Source organism: Centrocercus urophasianus, unplaced genomic scaffold (genome assembly GCF_019232065.1).
Source record: "Centrocercus urophasianus isolate 14NV4802_14NV808 unplaced genomic scaffold, USGS_Curo_1.0 seq_10, whole genome shotgun sequence".
In the NCBI taxonomy this organism is placed as follows: Eukaryota; Metazoa; Chordata; class Aves; order Galliformes; family Phasianidae; genus Centrocercus; species Centrocercus urophasianus.
In genome coordinates this window covers 26,961,488-26,981,356 of record NW_024884142.1, presented here as the reverse complement: position 1 = coordinate 26,981,356, position 19,869 = coordinate 26,961,488, and the positions used below count along the sequence as shown (strand labels likewise).

Sequence of the window (19,869 nt, the reverse complement as noted above, 5' to 3'; positions counted from 1 at the left end):
CACAGCAACAGCATGTAGTGAAATCTTGACGGGAAGGTTCAACCTCTACTGCCATACCACCAACATCCACTTCTGATATTGTGGACCAAAACTAAAAAAACAGGAGATATTACTTTCAGAGCAACCTCACTACAAGTGTGTGTGTATGTATATGTAACTCTACAAGTACCAAAAAAAAGTGTACATGTACTAGTAGTTCAACTTTTATAATGCTCTTCTTGTGGCTAAACAATGAGGTCAAGGTTTCTAAAAGGGTGGTCAACCTTAAGTGTTACAAGATGCAAACAAATTCCATGAGCTGGTGTGTATTGATGTTCTGGCACTCCTATTAGGAGGACTGCCCAGTCATCTCAAAGCCTCAATTCAATTTACTGCTGAAAGAGGCCTTAAACTAATCTTCAGTGAATGGATGGCTGAATAAAGAGGTTTTGTATTTGATTGTTGTTTTTTTCCTCACAGTTATAGTGGGTGCAAGAATTAATATTAGCCTACAATTCAGCACTGTTCATGCTCATCTGAGTTTTTGCAATGGAGAGGAGAAGTCAACAGGGTGTGAGAAATTAAGTTTCTGAGTCATGGTTGGGTTACCAACTAAAGGCTCTTCTGAGGTTGTGCTAGACTGCACTTCAAAGAGTAGATGGATGGTTGTTTTTTTTCCCATTGGGACTGCTCAGAGTATTAAGCATTTACCTTTGAGCTGTAACTGGGAATGAGATCCCAGAATTTGCCACTTAACTGAAGAGACTGCATGGGTCTGATTCTATTCATTGTATATTTGGAGCTTGCATCTTGTCTTTTGATACTTCAGTCATGTCAGGAGTCCAGGGACACCAGCTCCCTTAGTTTCTTCCCTCTCACCCCCCTTCTCTGTCCCATAGCTCCTGTTCTCTCCTTAATGCTGGTGTTTGTCTGGCAAGGTGTTGAGCCACTTCAGGGCTATGCTAATTGTATTTGTCAAGCTGCTATGGAATGGCACTTATGTTACTTACCTTAAAATCTAAACCTCTCTGACAAATAGCAGTGTTTTTATGCTGTATTTTCTTACTCAAGTCAGAATTTTCCATTATCAGATGCAATGGAAATCAGCCTAATAACTTGGGCATATATAAATAATAATTATGCTGAACATGTTTTTCAAAATGTGCAGAAGTTTTCCATTTAGATTAGTTTCTTCTCCCTTTCTGTGGGGGCCTCAGTGCTTTAAAATGTTTAAAAATATGTATTTTTGGCAACTTTAAACCTGTTGTGCAGAACCTGCAAATTCTCCAGAAAGATTAAATCTTACTTTAAAGCAGATTGCAAGAAAAACTTACAAATTTTCATCCTGTATTGTTTTGCTTTGTTTTTTACATACAGGACACAAAATAGTACATAGGAACTCAGTCCATTCTAATGATTATTGAATGTTTCATTACTGCTAGTTTTAGCAGAGGCATTTTTAGCTTCGGTGTTATCCTGCTACTCATAAAACGAGGGAATGAAAAGAAAATGCAGCATTTTTATACAGTTGTTCAGTTAGTAAGACAAATGGAAAATTCTTCCTTACAAGTAAAAAATTATCTAGTTGAAAGACTTGCATGACTGAAATAGTAAATTTCTCTGTGTAATCAACACAGGACTGAGAGTCTAAGAGGAGTGGTGTTGACTACTGCCAAAACTAGTATGCATAGTTTTAAGTCATTGACAAATTGGAGGCAAGCAATCACTCTTAGAACACTTGAATACAGATATTTTAATACATTATATACTGTTAATTATTTACCATGAAAATTTCAGTTCAAATTGTGTCTTATTTAGTAACTGTATTTGTAGGAGGTGAAAATGATGTTTCTCAGTTGGGATTTCAATCCACGTTAAGCATACTTGTATATCAGTCACTGTACTGATATCAGAGTGTTGTTAGGAATGCTGAGGTCATGTGGTTTCTGGATTCTGGGCATTCGTCAAACATCAGAGAGGCATACATTAATTGCCTTCTAATGGTTAAAGGATCTGCTTGCAGAAGAATGATGAATAGGTGTCACAGTACAGCAACTACAACTTAGTGGAGACTTCCCTGAAATATTTTCTCTGCTGGAAGTGGGATGTTTTATGGGGGAAGGAAATAATCAAGCAGAATCAATGCAAAACATTTAGACATTAGAAATACAAATGATGTTTATTTACTACTTAAAACTCCTAGTAAACTCAAAAAATAAATAATAAACAGTAGGCATGTCTGTTGGTAAAAAAAAACCACGCTCACAAGATGGATTCTGTACTGGGAATGGCCAGTTGTGGAAGCTGTGGGAGGGTTCATTGTATGTTAGCATTTAAACATAAGCCATTTACCATATCTTTCAATTTAGTAAGAAAACATTCAGTTTTTTTTTTTAAATTGTACTTTCCCATAGAACAGAGAGGTCAAGACATGTGGTGTTAACCTCTTGTGTCCTGGAGCCATCTCAGGATTGCTCAGCAGTCTCAGTAGTGTCAGGCTGACAGCTGGATTTGATAACCTTGAAGGCCTTTTCAAACCTGGATGATTCTGGCTGCATCCAGGATGGTTTTAAAGAAGCTGGACAAAGAAACTTTGTTTTGCTCTGGATAGGCATGGTTAGATAGAAGACTGGTCGGATATATATATGCCATTATTGGCATCTAACTTCGTACAGATGAACCATGACTGTCAGTACGCTTTTTGCAAATGTGTATCTGATGCTGTTCCTTTATTCATACAACTGACAAACACAGTCATGTAAGTACTGAACAGTGCACAAAAGAGAGAAATGTGCAAGGCAGTTGCTAGAGCAGCTCCTGCTCCTTCATCTGCCACACCACAGGGACTACAAGAAAACGGGTTGTTATTTGAAGCTATTTCTCTCATGCATACATTGGAATATTTTTTCCTTAACTTACTGCAAGTATTTAAATGCAGGAATGTGACAGCTCTCACAGTTGCCCTAAATAGGTCAATAAGCATTACTGGGCTGGTAGTTCAGATATTTCTGGAGGAATGACAGGCATCCATGGCGGAAGACTGAATCCAGAAAAGCTAAGGTGCAAATTCAAGCTCAGTTATTCAACTTGGTGTTGTAGTTAGCTTTCTGAATTTCCCCAAATTACTTCCACATGTCATAAGAGCTTGTACCAATCTTCAACTTTTACATTCTTCCAAAATACCATGCTATGAATGTGAATAAGGAAGCTGCTGATAAAACATAGAGACAAACCTGCTTCTATTATTTCTGTTCCAGTCAAAATAGAAACTTGGATAGAAGGAAGCTCACTGCAGCAGAAAAGTGCAGTTTCTAATTGTCAGGTTCGGCCTGCTTCCTGTGACAAGTGGGTGAAGGGATCCATAGATCCATGTCCTGGGAAAGGGAGTTGGAAGAAGGGAAATTGCAGGGAGATGGGCCTAGACAAGAAAAAACTGTGATATGTTATGATGTGGAATAATGATGAAAAACCATAAAACCATGGCATTAATCAAACTAAATACGCAAACTAATAAGAAAAATCATGCACATTGCCTACAGCTGTAGGGATTTCTGAATAAAACAGTCACAATTATCATTCATATGTAGATGAGTTGCACTTCTACACTGAAGTTTATGTAGTTAATGCATTATAAAATTGTTACGATCTCTGAATTTAAAGAGGTCATATTCCTTTTGCCGTGCTCTTGGATTTGACTCTTAGAACTAGAGCCAGCTCCTCAGTGATAGTGTACTGAATAATAATGACTAAATGAAATAAATGAATAAATTATAATGGAACCTTCTGAATTCCACAGAAAAAATCTTTGTATAGACAGGAGCAAGGAGTTATCTTTGTAGCTGGGGATCTACTTTCTGGGTTATGTTCTGCAGGTGTGTTCACTAACAGTTTTGAGCATTTCTGATATGCACACGATCTGTGTAGGGCGCAGACAGTAGATTTCTAGATATACAGCTTTTCTTGTAGCTATGTTAAATGTGATTGATCAGTTTAACCCATCTTACTCAGATAGATGGTCTCTTTTCCATGTTCCATGTTCCACAGAGCAGTGAGTCCAGAGCAGGTACTCAAAGGTTATGCTGTGGCCTAATCACGCCGATCTCCAGACATTACAGTGTCTAAAACTATTGATGGAGTAAATCTTCAGGCAGTTTATTTCCTGCTCCTGCCATTCTGACAGGAGATGGTTGCAGTTACCTTTTCAGGAGTTCAGACCTTATCAGGAATTTTTCTTGCTCTTTGCAGTCTCTTTCACAGATTTGGTGCTATTTTACAAGTAGATTTTTTCCCCTTAAATCTTGCTACAAGATCCTTCCGCTTGCCAGCACTTCAATAAACGTGAAAATTCATGAATGTTCCTTCTTTACTCCTACTTCTCCCTTCCAGTTGGCAAGAAAATACTGCAGTAGGGTATTACTTTTCATACAGACAGTCATGAATCATTTTTTGTTTTCACTGCTCAAAAATACTGAAAAGTCAAGTCAGTTCTGAATTACAATTCTGTCCAGCCCATGGTGCTGAAGAAGAAAACCCCAAACCAAGATTTTTTAATTTTCAGGAATTAGTGGCCTTCTTTTAAATTTATTCAGTTATTTGGAGTGGACTGAGTCTGTGTTAGAGAAGGGTGTGGACAAGTGCAATCTATTTTTCTTGTTTCTTCTAAAATTAGGGGGCTTTGGTACAGTAGAAAAGGTACAGAGTATAACTAATGACCTTCTAAAGACTGAAAGGAAGGAGTGAAAAAAGAACGAGTAAGACGATATCGAGTCTAGATTTTACAGTCTATAGTATGGAGAAAATGGAAAGTCTGAATCTGAGTATGTCTGGAATTTCCCAAAAATGCAGAAAGGGATATATCTAAAATTGTCCTTTAAGCCATGATTTTAATGAGAATGGATAAAGTTTTTTGCACTGATACAATTATGAAGCTAGAATGGAACAGGATAATAATATATGGAGTGTGTTTGCTTCTGTGCAGAATAATTGTCTCTATGCCATTCCCCTTAAAATTTCACTTCTAAAACAAATATGGCATCGGCCATCTCTCCTAAATATGCTTCATTAAAAAAAAAAAAAAAAGCAAGCAATCAGAAATACCTGAAACTGAGCTAACATCCATATTATACTTGCAAACATAAAGGAGTTGGGAAAAGGGTGTAATTTATGACAGCTGCCATTTGCCCCTCATTGCAGAGGCATTTCTACAATTTTCTGGAGCTGCTCACACAAATCTGACAGCTGATCATTTTTGGCACTTTTTGGAGAGCTTTCCTTCTCTTGATTTTAAGGGGTCTTTTACTGAACAGTTCTTGCAATGCATTTAGAAACATTCACAACTTGAAAATATCAAAAGTTCTTTTGCCTCTAACTCAGAAGTTCTGAGAATTTCTAAGTGTAATAATAAGCCCAGATTTACCATTTGAATGTTTCTGCCATATGCTGCTAATTTGTTGTTGAGACATGCAGACCTCGGTCTTTCGACTGTGCATTATCTTGCTCCTTCTGTCTCAAAGTATTGTTTTACAATAGCCTGTTCTCTCAGTTTATAGCTCCCTATTTCTCAGATTTTGAGACTTGTGATAAAGTGAAGTTGGATTGTCAGCACATAGAAAACAATAAAACAGAAGAGGAAATGAAATCAAAGCTTTAGGCAATAGACAAGAAATGATATTAAATAAGTCTACTTTAATCAAAACTTGAAATAAATGGAAAAGTAAGGGTTTATGTAAGTGATTCTGTGATTCTGTGATCCAATGGTGAATGGTATATCCAAATCAATGGCTTGACAAGGCAAGTCTACACCAGAGGAAATACTGAGCTAATTTATTAAATTTTATCAGAACTAGAGGAGAGTTTGTAGAGGTTTTTACTCAGTTGGAGGTACACTATTCTGTAATTTGTTGTTGTTGTTCTTTTTCCTCCTAATTAGTATTACTTCTAAATGATTATGTGTTTCCTTGGTTGTATTAAACCTGATTCTTCAGTCTGTAGAAGGCTGTATGTAAATGGCTTATGCTTTCTAAGGGAGGCACTGTGTGCTGAGCATGAAAGCATTGCCTACCCCTTTTATGAAATAATTGTGCACAACAGGGAACAGCATTTGTTCATGATATTTAGAGCTGTTAACTCTTTTGACTCATTTGCAAATGTAGATCATATGCTATCTTTACCATGGCATTTCCAGAGGAATGTATTACATCACCGCCTCTGTTTTCGCTTAGAGGCTTTTCTTATGTTTTGTTAGGCTCAGCTCAGTAGCTGTGGTTATCAGTAGATTTATCAATAAAATTCCAGTATAAGTGGGCTTTTCTTTCAAACATTTACTCAATTAAAATGTTTTTCAGATTCAGTTATATATTATCTACACTAACCACATTTTGACTGCTAGTATATTCACTTGTAATGAACTGCTTTCTTTAAAGAGTAGAAAGACATTCTGTGTTTACATTATTTCTGTTATAATGTATGTCTCCTTTTGTTCTAATACAAAAATGAAAAATACCTTCCTCTAAACTTTCTTTCAGAATATAAATACATAGAGCCCTTTGTCAAACCAATGAACTAATCACACAATTAAAAAGAAAACAAACAAAAGTACAACAGTGTAAAATTTTAATTTTCTTCATCTGGGTTTGCTTTTGCCGTTGTACAAATTTACTGCAATCTATAATACTCACTGAATTGTTCTTGTACAGTTAAATTAAAAGAGAATTTTGAGTTAATTTTAACCTTTCTAATATCTTTAATACTAACAATATAATGTTGTATAAAATATTATTATATATTTCAGAACTGGACTTCACTTTACTATCATTGTATTTTCCTCTACTTTAACTGTATTGTACTTAGATTTCCATAAAACACTGGAGATCAGTACTTGTAATCAATCTCCTTGGAACCATTCGCTATCTCACATTGCTTGAGTCCTAGGCCCAAAATAAGGCCTTCCTAGTGTACCTACATAGATAGCAATCTTTTTGTCTATCCTCTATTATCTTTCCAAAACTTGAGATTCAACAGAATAGACAAATATAACCTCATATTTGAACAATTAATCTTGAGAATGTGACCCAGCATTCCTGAACTCAGTAAGCTCCAAATGACTGGGTAAGATAAAAGTACCTTGAGAGTCATCTGAACCCAGGTTAATCATCTGAGGCTAATTTTATGAAGAGATGTAGAGATTTCTTGTAGAGGATCTGCCTCAAATTGGTCTAATGAATTATATCTTGAAACTATCTGTTTTTGTCCAATGACTACTAAAAGAGCTTAGACTAGATTAGATGTTGAAATATCCAATATAGATTCTTAATTTAAATAAGATAAATTCATACTTGGTTTGCCCTTCACTTTCCTCTCTTGCTACATGCTTCTTCCACATCATTCAAACTTCTAAAAAGATTAAACTTGTTTTTGAACACATCAACTTTTTTTTTTTTTTTTTTTTTATAACACTTCGTATCATTGAGAAATGCCATTCTACTGCTTAATGTGTGAGAATACCTCAGCAATGATCTCTCACTTTTGTTCATTTGTCATCCTCCAAACTGCCATTTTGGCTAGGAGAGTATGGCATTCTTTTCCCTAGACTGTTATTTTTATGAAATACATTGTTTATGAATATTTCTTCTGTGAAATAATCTATTTCATTAGACCATGGAAAATCTGAGAGAGCCAGATGGGGTTTCAGATTGTTGCATTTACCAAACAGTGTATCTGCAGTGATTTTATGGACCCAAGAAGAAGCAGAGGAGGAAACGGCTTTAGCAGAAAGAGCGTTAATGCAGACACTAGATTTATGTCTCAGTTTCAGTTCATATTAAAGAGTATGAGCTGTATACTGATATTACCAGCAGTTACATCAGTTCGTTTCATTTCTTTTCACTCCGCATTTCAGTAAAAGGGGATTTATAAAAGAGAGTAGAAATGAATATCTGGAAATGCTTATTTTGGATAGTATGCATGAATATCCATAGACCAAACTGATGGCAGACCTTATTTCAAAATACAGCAAGATGGCAGACCTTATTTCAAAATACAGTTAAGAATTTCCAATTCTTAACACTCAGAAAATGGCAACAGATACTGTTTGTTTTAGTTGGCTTCTGTTCTTTCTGAAACTAGCTATTTGCTTCTTCAGCACTTTGACAATCAGTGGAGAAGACAAGAGTGAGAATGAGCCATAAATATAGTTATTATAACAAACTGTGAGATGAGATACATCATCTCTGTTACCACAGAAATAGACCTAGTTTCTGAGACAAAACATCATGGGCTGATGGTGAGGCTGATCCTAAAACCCTGGGCCTTGCTCTAAAAGGTCTACACTGTGCACAGAGCTACTTCTGCCTTATTTTTTTCCTGCTGTTAGGAAATCAGGCATAATCAAAAGCTGAGATGTAAGCATCAAAAGAATATCGTTAGACTTTGATAGTAATTTCTAGTTTGTCAAAGGGTCATTGTTGGTGTTACCTTTTTATGTAGGAAGAGACTTTTTGGTTCCAATAAAGATCATGGCTGTGTCAGCACTGGAGACAGGGATGCCAGGGTCAAAGATATTCTGTGAATGTCCATAAGGGATTAATTTATGGAAGTAAATGAAATAAATAGATACAAGTTTAATGAAGTTGAGAATAAGAGGACATAGCAAGTGACAAAGATTTATAGTTACATCTGAAAAAAAAACAAAAATCATCACAAAATATCAGAACTGTTGATCAGAAACAAGACATACTGATAAAATGAAATAAGATTTTCAGTTTTATAAATAGTGCATATGTTAAAATTATCTTCATTTTGCTTTGTAGTGAAATCAAGACACAATTTGTCTGTTATTAAATTGTGAGTTGAAAAAGAAAAAAAGAAAAATGTCTCTAATTTCTAGAAAAATTTTCACTGGGGCCAGAATTGGCGTTAGGTTTCTTTGGATGCATTATAGTCTCTTTAGATCATATTCTGTAACTGCTGTTTGATCTTCTTCTGTAATTTATTATAAGCTCTCACAGCATAACATTCTTTCAGCATTTTAAGTTGGAGATTTGTATTTTCCTTTTTATGTTTAAGAGCAATAAGATAATAATGTTTGGTTGTGATTATCTATTTCTGTAGCTTGTTTCCCTTCTCAGCCAGGCATATTCTAAAACATGGAGGGTATTCTTAAATGTTTTGTGATGTATGACAACACGTATGAAGTTTGAGATTTTAGCTATTTAAGTGCTGGAGCTCTTGAACAAGGAATGATACTCACTAGTCATTTGGGGGCTATTTACGGTCAGTTGTACTGAGAGCTTAATTATTACTCTGAGCTTTTCCTGAGATTCAGTAAAATCTTTTATAGAAAGTAGATGTCAGGGATTTAGGAAATTTCTTTTCATGTCTTCTGATAATTACATGTGTTAAATGTAAGACTTACTCCACTTCCTTGCTGTCTGATCATTGTCTCTATTTTAAAATATTAATTACTGTATGCAGTGTAATCTGCTGAAGTCCTAAACAATATCAGATTCTTCAGGACTATTGTTTTCTCAATAGGCAAATAAGATTAAGATTTTCACAAAGTGCCACTGGCATGCAGACAACCATTTGTTTTCAGTTTTACTATATACAAGAGTTATGCATCTTTAAATTGCATCTGATGAAATATTGCTCTGCAACCATGATTCTGAGCATCTTCCAAATTCCAACTCAAATTACAGGCATTTGTGGAGTTAGCGTCTTCCCTACCCCTTCAGTCAGATGTTAACATTCAGTGAGTTCTCTGAGACTGTTAAACATAATGCAGTATGTTTATCTTGGTGTTCTTATTTTTGTGTATCCTAAAATGCACACTGACTCTGCTAGATGTGGTTGTGGCAGCACGTCACTGATGCAGTGTTAGCCTGATTTAGTGCATCAGTGCCTACCCTTGAATACTGTGGTAAAGCTGTCCTTGTGAAAAAATCATTTGTGACTTCTTAAGAGAATGTCAGAAGGCAGTATTAGATGGGGAGTAATATATTGTTTCTAAAGAAGTGAAAAAAAAATTGTAGGGAAAGGAGCAAACTGTTTTCTGAGCTCTGTTAATGGAAAGCTGCATTTTGAGGCCCATCAGAATTGTCCAGTGTTTAATTTTCTATGGGTATCCCCAACTAGCAACTCTTAAGAGCTGCTCAAGCTTGGGTCTTCTTTCAGCTACTCTTGACTTTATCCTGCTGCATGAAAGATCATGTTTGCTTGTTTTTTCACCTATTTCATTTATAAAGCTCTTTGTCAAGCTCAGGAACTGAAAGGTGTTTTTAGATCAGTAACATAACCAAGAAAATGCATTGAAATATTACAAGCCTTCATTTCATGTCTTTATACTGTGGCACCCAAAACTGCTAATGTAAGTTACTATGTTGGTCTTACAGACAAGGATGCTTGTCTCTTAACTTTTCATTTTAGTGGAAAGTCAAAGAACTTACATTAGAATGCTGCTAAATACATCATCATTTCAAAACAAGCTACTTGTAACAAATTACTGATAGATTTTCAGAATATAAGCAGTTAGTTAACTGATTGAACTAGAGAACATACGAAAGTTAAAAATAAAATCATTAAGTTGTAATTATTTATATCCGTTCCTTTCTATGTAGTACTAATTTGTAGGGAGCATATTCTTCAGCTGAAATAGTTTTACCTCTGTGTTTACACTATTCTATGTATTCTAGCAACAAAATAAAAATTATAATTATGCGTCTGTTGTAAACACTGGAGGAGAACCTGGCAAGAGCTGGATGCCAGGTTCCTTCTACAGCTATTTTTGCTGTCACATGCTCTTCTATTTCTATACAAATATTTCAATTTTGCAGTCAATAACTATTTCTGGAATGACTTTTTCATTCCCATTTTGAATTTTCCTACCTATTTCAAATGACTTCAGGAAAATCTGACATACGAAGGATAATTTTACTTCTCTGGAAGATAAATTCATAGGAAATACAAATGAAAGATACATTCGCCCCCTTAAATTTTTAAATTATGAAGATGTTTCAAAAACTTCACAGCTAAATTGAGTCATAACTGATTGCATCAATAATCCAGTTTGAAATGGGTAGTAACTCTGTAAAAGTTCAAGAGAAATATGTGTTCAATTTTATGCTGTTTAAAGGAAGGGCTAATTGAGCCAAAGATCTGCCTTGAAACACTGGGTCTTATCCTCTTTATGCCACTTTTAAATCTTTAATAAGCATTTTAAATCTATAGTCAGTACTAAAGCTCAGAGCTCTAAAACAAGCGTAGTTATGAGAAAGCTATATAAATGTATTCACCTATTCACTTACACTACTTAAAACATGCCGAACTCAATGTTTCTGGGGCACGTTTAAACATCCAGTCTGGGAAGTCTCACAAGCCCAGACAATTAATTCAGCGACCAACGCGGATGAAAAGCTTGGCCAGCTATATACTGAGAGCCTGAAATTCCTTTACAGCTCAATGCCTTCTACTTTACGAATGTTACAGTTCAACAAGAAATAGCCCGAAGTTCCTTTATAGTCCTGTTTGGAACAATGTATGAAGAAACCCAGGGCAAAGACAAAGGAACTAAACATTCTACAAGTGAAAAGAACAGTAGTTATTTCTGAGCTGTGAGTGGCAATCCATTGTGGAGCTTCTCTGTTTCCAAAAGGCACTGAAGAATGAATAAGCTGCTTAAGCACATTATCCTGTTATTCAGGTCAACACCATGCAAACTGGGTCCCTGCTTTTTTTTTTTTTCAGTGTTCACACATCTTGAGAGATTAACATTTACTATCGGCTATTTCATGGCTTTCAAAACAGATCACTGGAGAGAAAGCTCTATACCACAATCAAGTGTGTCAAGTTGACATGATGATTAGGTACTTTTCCTCAATGACTTGGGTTCCTTTTGTTCCCCAGCTTGTTGTCAAAGCTTAAACTTAGATTTGTTCTTTTGGAAATCTAATCTCCTATGAAACATAAGTCTGCTTTTCCTGGTTAGTGGGTTTCTTACACATATTAAATGATACTGGAAAAGTTGACACTAGTTTATTTTTAGGCACACTTAATTTTAAGGCTGAAAAAACTACTAAAAAGTTGAGGTTTAGCAACATGGCAGAATTCAAGCTTTAAGCAAAATAAGAGTTTACAAGGAGAAAGGGCTTAATTGAGGTTCTGGTACTCAGAGGATCATATAGATCTACTTAAAATTAGCTGAGTAAAATAACAAAAAGTCCTTTGAAGAACCACCTGAGCATATTAAAACTGTAATGACTTTGAGGTTTTAAGAAAAAGGCAAGTCATTTATACCATCTTACTTGTGCACAATTATAGTAAAGAGATCAGCAAACCCTCAGAGTTCAGGCAAGGCTTGAGCTGTGCACCTGGCTCTAATTTAGCTACAAAAGCCAAAGCAGTGAGAAACAGAAAATTGCACACATATATACTTCATCAATAGAGAAAAAACATGCGGAAATGTCATCTATTCTCAAACTTGGCACCAGGAAATTTCTTTGGAACTTACATAATTTAGTGCACACTGGAGGTTCAGAACCCAGGGCTGCAAGATGCTGAGCCTCTCTACTCACAAAGACTTCAGCAAAGGGAGTCCAGACTTCTCAGTGCCACCTATAACATATTTGGTATACAGTGATGTTTCACAGCAGAAATTCCCCCAGTGCCATTAAAAATATCAAAACCCTTCATTTCTACAATGAGAAATAATATTCATTGGAGCCACAGTTATAAAACTAAAGGGAAACTACAGCTGTACGGAACACCAGCAGCTTTGAGAGAAAGATGTGCCACCTCCCAGAAATGAGAAACATTTCAGAGTACGATTGGTTTAATGAGGCATACAGCCACCAAGGAAAATGTAGGACCGTTGACACCTTTTCAACTGTTAATATTTGTATATGTTAAAACAGTCCAAATTCTTCCTGTGAGCTTCTTCTTTTCTCAGTTTTCTCAGGTTGGGGAAGGGCTTGTGAACACAGTGGAGTTTCTGTTCTCCAGAAATGTCAGACATTTCAAACAACTTTTTTGTTTCCACAGGACTGAAATTTCACGCTGTGTGAAACTTTTTTCAATAAAAGAGTTCATTGCTAAAAAATAACATTGAAGCTATGGGCATACCAACAGTTTCCATCAAAATTAATTGCGCAATAATCAATCTGCGTTCATTTAAATTTGCACTAACATGCTGAATCATGATTTTCTGCCCTGTAAGAACTGCTTACAGCTGCAAAGTGTTTTTAAGGCATTAGGAAGGCTGGATAAGATTTCAATTTGTATTAGACTATTATGACTATTTTCTTTGAACAAGCTTATTTTGAAGTCCAGCGCACATAACTTAAATGTGTATTAGATTCTTTGTTTGCAAATGCTGACTGAATTTTGGATGTCCGCAGTCCTGCAACTAACACTGACATTAGTTGGGTTTGAGGCTGTAGAATGCTTTGCAAAAAGAAACTTCATAATCAGGTAACATTTTTCTTTGAACTATACTGCCTCTTTTACATACTCACCAGTAAGAGATCAGGGCTCTTCCTACCTAAAGACAAGAACTTTGTCAACACATTTGCAAGGAACCTCTTGTGAAAGAAAAAAGGAGCTTTATCCTCTGTTTCTCCCCAGAAGGATACTTCATCTTTGGGATGAGCTAACATAAGTGCTAGCATCAGCTCACCCTTTCTCTAGACTTGCTGAACAGATAGGTACTGACTATAATACCACTGAATGATAATAGACATTTTCTCATCTGTAACCCTAAAAACATCACTAAAACCTGCCCTCCTGTCAGTCCAGAATTTAAAAGACTGTACCTTCATAATGTTTCTATGATATCAATCTTAAACAGTTGTTGAAAGAATAGTTTCTGTGGGAAAACATTAATAGCAGGAGTATTCTATGTATTTGATACAGTTTGAAATAACGATTCTATTGTTTTGCACTCCCGAGTTCACAGTTTTCAGTTAATTTGCCTTTAAAAAGGCTGCTCGATTCAGTCCAATTTGGTCTTTCTATCCATGAGGTTTTTATCTTCCAGTTTGATCTTTGCATCCTTTGCTTGCCTTTTGCTCAGGAAGCCTATTAATTTCTTAACCTGGAGAGGAATTAACAGTTGTAGCTTCAACTTACACAAACACTTAACCATACTGCTCATATTCTAGGGTTGGCTCCCACATGCACAGACTGCTTTGCCCAGCTGAGGAACTGTCAGTGCCAATGAACTTTAATTAAAAAACAACACTGTAATGGCTGGAAAGAATGCTTCATGGAGGAATCTTGTAAAAGGCTACAAAATTACCACAGTTTGTCCCCAAGCAAGAGGCTGCACAAAACCAGACTGAGCCAAGGACATTCTGTGGAGGCTTCCGGCATGTATCTCTGGCAACGAATAAAGAGCCCAGTGTGCAAGGGCTGTGGTCAGCCAGGCATGGTGTGTGCCGAGCAGGCTCCATCCCTACTGCCCTTGTGCGGCACAGCCTGCCTGCTTCTGTCCTTGCAGCGCAATACATGGCACCAGACAAGCTGTCCCAGGATGCCAAACTCATTTCCTTGCCTAAGTGTATAGAGCTAACGCTTATTCAGCCTCAGAAGACTGAAGTTCATGAACATTATATAAGTGGTTGAAGAGCAGTCCCACAGAAGGGCATCTTTACTGTATGCAGGTTTGGGAACCACCATATAAGAAGGACATAAAATGATTAGTGTGTCCAAAGGACTGCTACTAAGGTGCGGAAGGATCTAGAGGACAAGATGTACAAGGAACAGCTGAGGTCTCTGGGTTTGCTCAGCCCAGATCATTGGAGCTGAGGGGAGGCTTCATGGTGGCCTGCAGCTCCTGACCTGGAGTGGATGGGCAGCGCTGAGCTCTGCTCTCTGTGGCAGCAACAGGGCCCAAGGAACAGCATGGAGCTGTGTCAGGGGAAGGGCACTGAAGGTTAGGGACGGGTTCTGCACCAGACAGTGGTGGACATGGAACGGGCTGCCCAGAACAGCAGTCTAGGCACTGATCTGCTGGAGTTTAAGGAATATTTAGACAGTGCTCTCAGATATAGAGTTTGAATTTTCGGTGGTACTGTGCGGAGCTGGGAGTTGTACTCAGTGACCCTTGTATGTCCCTTAAAGCTTGTGATATTCTGTGATTCTGTGACTCTCAACACAGCTGAAATGATGAACTAAGTATTCCCTAAGAGATATCTCTGAAACATGATAAGAAGAGAAAATAGCTTTTTTTAAATTCAAGCCCTGTCAGGATATAAAGGGAAAAAAAAAAGGGAAAAGAACTAAATAAAGTTCTAAAAAGATATTCTTGAAACTTGACTTCTTAGGTTAAACTTTCCCTTTTTCACTTGGAAATAATATACTTCTTTTGATACTAGGATATCCATTTTCCTTGATACAAAAGGCTGTTTCTTTAATCGCTTTGCTGCATTTTTTCAGTCTTTCTATAGAGGTGGATAAATGGATATGTATTTCATACGCTTGGGTTAATCCTCAAACACTGCATTGTTGTCCTTTTAATATAGAATGTACTAGTGTAACTTGTTCCTGTAATAGTTCAAATAGTTATTTTTTTTTTAACAGGCATTGCTGAAAGATCCTTTGTATATTGGGCTGAGACATAAGAGAATCAGAGGTCAAGCCTATGATGATCTTCTTGATGAATTCATGGAAGCTGTGACTTCAAGGTATGTGATGTATTTGTGCTGTTCATTGGTGAATTCCATTGTGAACTTCATCTTGGAAGAAATAAATGTCCTTAACTATGTAAGGAAGAAAGAGTAATGAGATCAGAGTTGCTATGTTTCTGATTTTTTTTTTTTTTTTTGGAGCATTATATTTTATAAGATGACAAACTGTCTCTAACTTGCCTTCAGTAATGTCATTTTATGAATTCACTGCATGAGTGGAAAAACTCATCTTGAGATAAGTGAATTAACTTTTCAAACTATTTTTTTGCAGTTCTGACTTCATAAGGCATCAGCATCATACTAGGAATATGCTGTTTTTACAGCCTGCTTGCCATCATGTTTAAATCTCTCTTCTCCTCAGGTTTTAAGGTTGCATGCACTTTGCACTGAATCCTTCTCTATTAAAAACAAGAATAACAACAACAAAACAGGAAAAGGAAAATAGTCACCCTAGTTTCTGTCCAAACCCAAACAAACACAAGACCGATCTTCTAAAGTCTTGTTTTTAAATGTCATGTTACAGACCTATTCCAAATCAGCTCTTTCTCTTGTTTCCTTCTCTACTGTTCATAAAGTAGTTAGATTTATTATTAGAATATATGGAATAGTATGTTCTATGTCAAATGACACACTTGCTTACATTTTCCTTTGTCATTAAAACATTTGGAGTTCTCGAGTTCTCATTCTGCATTCAGTGTGTGTACATTAAATAGTCTAAGTACCAGAATCCTTATCAGAACATGCTCCCCTCTGCTGTAAATCGTAAAGCCAGGACTGAGCTGTGGGACCAGGAAATACTTTCCAGCTCCTCAGTCTCAATTTGTGTCCCAGACATGTTTTGAATCCATGCTGGGACCTCACCTGGATGTGCACAACCTCTGTTCTCCCTGCCCTGGATCCTGTGTAAAATAAACTAGGGCAAGAGAGTAGTCTTAATTCCCGTACTTGAGGCACAGGTTCCTCTACATTACCCATTACCCCCTCTTGGCTGAGAGTCCCTTGTTCTTAATCTTCCTACAGTTCCTTTTGAGTATTCTCTTTCAGGTAAAACTGATGCATTTCTATCTCCATAATAGAAGATTTGGAACATTAGAAGTTGCTCTATGGACAAAGTTTTGAAAATTTCTAATTTAAAGCATTCACTAATTCAGCCTTTCTTTAAAACTGAACCATAGCTAATTTTAGATCATTTTAATCATATACTGAAGAAAATTATCAAGGTCAAGCAGAATACTATTTCAGTAATGTTTGATGGTCTGGTTGATTTGTTCTCCCGTTCTTTTTACTTGAAAATCTTTATAAACAGTAATTTTGAGTAATTTTTAGCAATTGATGTTAACTTGACCTTCTGAAAGATCACTCTGTTCTCAGCTGCTATGGTCTACAACATTGTCCTTTATTTCATGTTTGAAGTGGAGAACTTAACATTCAAAGTTGTTAGCTGTTTTGGCTGTAATGTGACATCCAGTTATGATACTCACTTGCTAAGATGAAGAGAGAAGTGATGTAGCTAAGACAGTCAGGACCATTTGTTCAATAATTTAATATACTCTACATTAAAACTTATATTGAGGTGAGGTTTTAGCAGCTCTGTTGGGAACATGTGGAAGTAGGCAGCTGTACAGGATGGTACATTTTGTATAGGCTTCTCTCATTGCCTTCCAAGAAATCTTTCTAGACATGTGTATCATATTGGCTGATTGTTAAATTTTGAAAATCTAGATTGTTATCAGCTGGTTCAGCATCATTTATAGTGTATACTTTTGGAATGCTACTTTTATAGAGTAAATGTTATGGTGCGCTTTACAAAAAAGCCTGTCATGTGAAGGTATAATTTCATCAACTGGAATATTTTCCCTTTCACAGCCTTCACTGCTATTCACTCCAAAAGACTTTTCTTGTAAATCAAAATCATTTTTGAATGAGTCTTTATTTTTTTTAATAAAAGCACACAGAGAAAGACTTAAAACATCCACTAATAGAAGGTTTTGGTACAGTATCCACTGTGTTATCATAGCAGAATGAAACTAGTACAGTGTGATTTTTCCCAGATGTGAGTAGGCATAAGCATATGGAAAGTATATGGATTTCTTCTGGCATAAAGTCAGCAAACAGCTTTTATTTATTTGCCTATGTCTGTATCTGTCTGTTTATTTGTTACTGTTGCCAGCAGCTGCCTTTGCTGTGGACAGGTGCTGTAATTTCTGTGGACATTACCCAGTTTTTCTTGCTTTTGTCTTTGCACAGCGATTTGAGGGTATGAGGATATACTAAATGGAAGGAATGTCTTATAATATGGGAAGTAAAAAAGAAATATCTTCAGCACCGAGTAGCACAAATCAAAATTAAAACCTGTTCATAACGATTTGCTGTATTTTACCCTATGGAGATGTGGGTGATAAAACATTTTATACAGTAGCAAATTTTTCCAGATGATAAATTGTTCTTAAATATCTGCGTTTACAGAGGAAACTCTGAGAGGAGGGATTGCTGAATAGGGCTCTGGTAGCTGGGGTTGATCCACCAAGACTTCTTATAAAACTAGAAGAAGAAACTCAATTTTTTTATTCCAGTTTCCATTTCTTTCCTACTTGCTTGCTATAATGTATTCATTTACAGCAGTGAAGGGATTTTGGAAGCACTTAAAGGGAAAATATGTAGACTAGAGATAGAACAAGAAATGAGGGGAGAAGAAAAAAACAGCCTTTTATTAACAGGAACATTACTTGTCTGATGTAAAAAGTGGATTTTTTCCTTTTTCTGAAGGAAAAAAGGAAATTTGCTTCCTTTTAGCAAATCTGGTAAAGATAACTCCAGCTTGAACGCCTCTGAAGAAGACCAGAGTAGGGAAGAATAGCATGCTATCAGCTTGCTTTCTGCTGCAGTTACTGTGCACTGGGGAAGGAACTGTGCACTGCCCAGAGAGACAAGGCTGACTTGTACTAGTGGTCTGTGAACAGTGAGTAAACTTATAGAAAATGAAAAGTAATCTCATGTAACTCTGGAAGGTAATACCGCAGTCCCAAAGAGTTGTGCAGAATTTTTTTTTCTGGTATAAGATAAAATTTGTGAGTTTATGATGTGGAAAAGCAACCCTATATCACTGAAATTGTCTTCTGTAGGCATGATGTTTTTTGTTTTTGTGCGCTTTTCTGTTTCAGTTCAAGGTGCAATAGTAGTGAACCTTAGAGAAGTAATCTCACGTACCATTTATGTTCCGATCTGTAATTACATTTTAATTAAACCCTTCCCCATTACTTTTATATGCTGTCCTTTTCTTAAGCTTGTGGTGCACAAAACAAGCTGCTGACAATTATAATTCAGTATGTTCTGTCCTAAATAATCATGATGTAGTCATTATTACTCATTTGCCTGATTATATTATTCACAGATGGTAATAGTGCCTCATTTCACATCATGTGTTACTTTAAAACGCTGCATTATGGCAAGTAAGGCTTATCTGACTTTGAAAACAACTGTAAGATTTATCAATCATAAAAAGAAAATTACACAAATACTTAGGTCACTCCAAAAATAATGTCTCCTGCTTAAATCCACGGAAACTGCAACAGATCAAAAAGCACAATAACACTGTTTGATAGAGCAAATTCTCAGCTACAAAACAGTTTTTCAACATAGTCACCATCACTAGCTGTGCATTTTTGCCAGAAATGAACAAGAGCCTGCATGACACACTCCTCAAAATCTTTATAGCCACCTGAAACATCTTTTCAGTGGCTCTTGCCACTGCTGAAACACACCACGCACCACCTCACTGTGGTCACATCCACTGTTTGGTCTCCATCAGAGTTCTGCAAGCATCGACAAATATCAGTGGATGCTAATTTTTTCCACACAGAGGAATTCAGTGACACACCTTTGCTTCATCTGCACTTCCATGTCAGATGCCATGTAGTCAGACTGCCCCTCTGCTGCCGACTGTCACACAACAACAAAATGTACCACAGCGTTGACGACAATATTCAACCTCTACTTCCATACCACCAAAATCTGCCTGTGATTCATGGGCCAGAATAATAAAATAGGAAGCATTACTTTTGAAGCACTGCTCATACTTCAGTTTTTATTTAGTAGATGACATTGGAATGGAATTAAATCTGTAAATTATTAATTCAAAATGGACATAACTTCTTGCAAGGCAACGTACTGTCAAGAAATCAATACAAAAGGTGATTATAGCTGTGCATCGTTA

The 19,869-nt window shown here is 36.4% G+C and overlaps 1 protein-coding gene across 1 annotated transcript in view; it reads left to right on the top strand.

The window, feature by feature from the left end:
- The window catches only part of ME1 (malic enzyme 1), a 158,459-nt gene that overhangs the window by 72,232 nt on the left and 66,358 nt on the right, over window positions 1-19,869 (top strand). Inside the window, exon 6 of the mRNA XM_042816538.1 lies at window positions 15,550-15,653. Coding sequence (XP_042672472.1) covers window positions 15,550-15,653 — 104 coding nt within the window. The remainder of the gene's footprint in view (window positions 1-15,549; window positions 15,654-19,869) is intronic.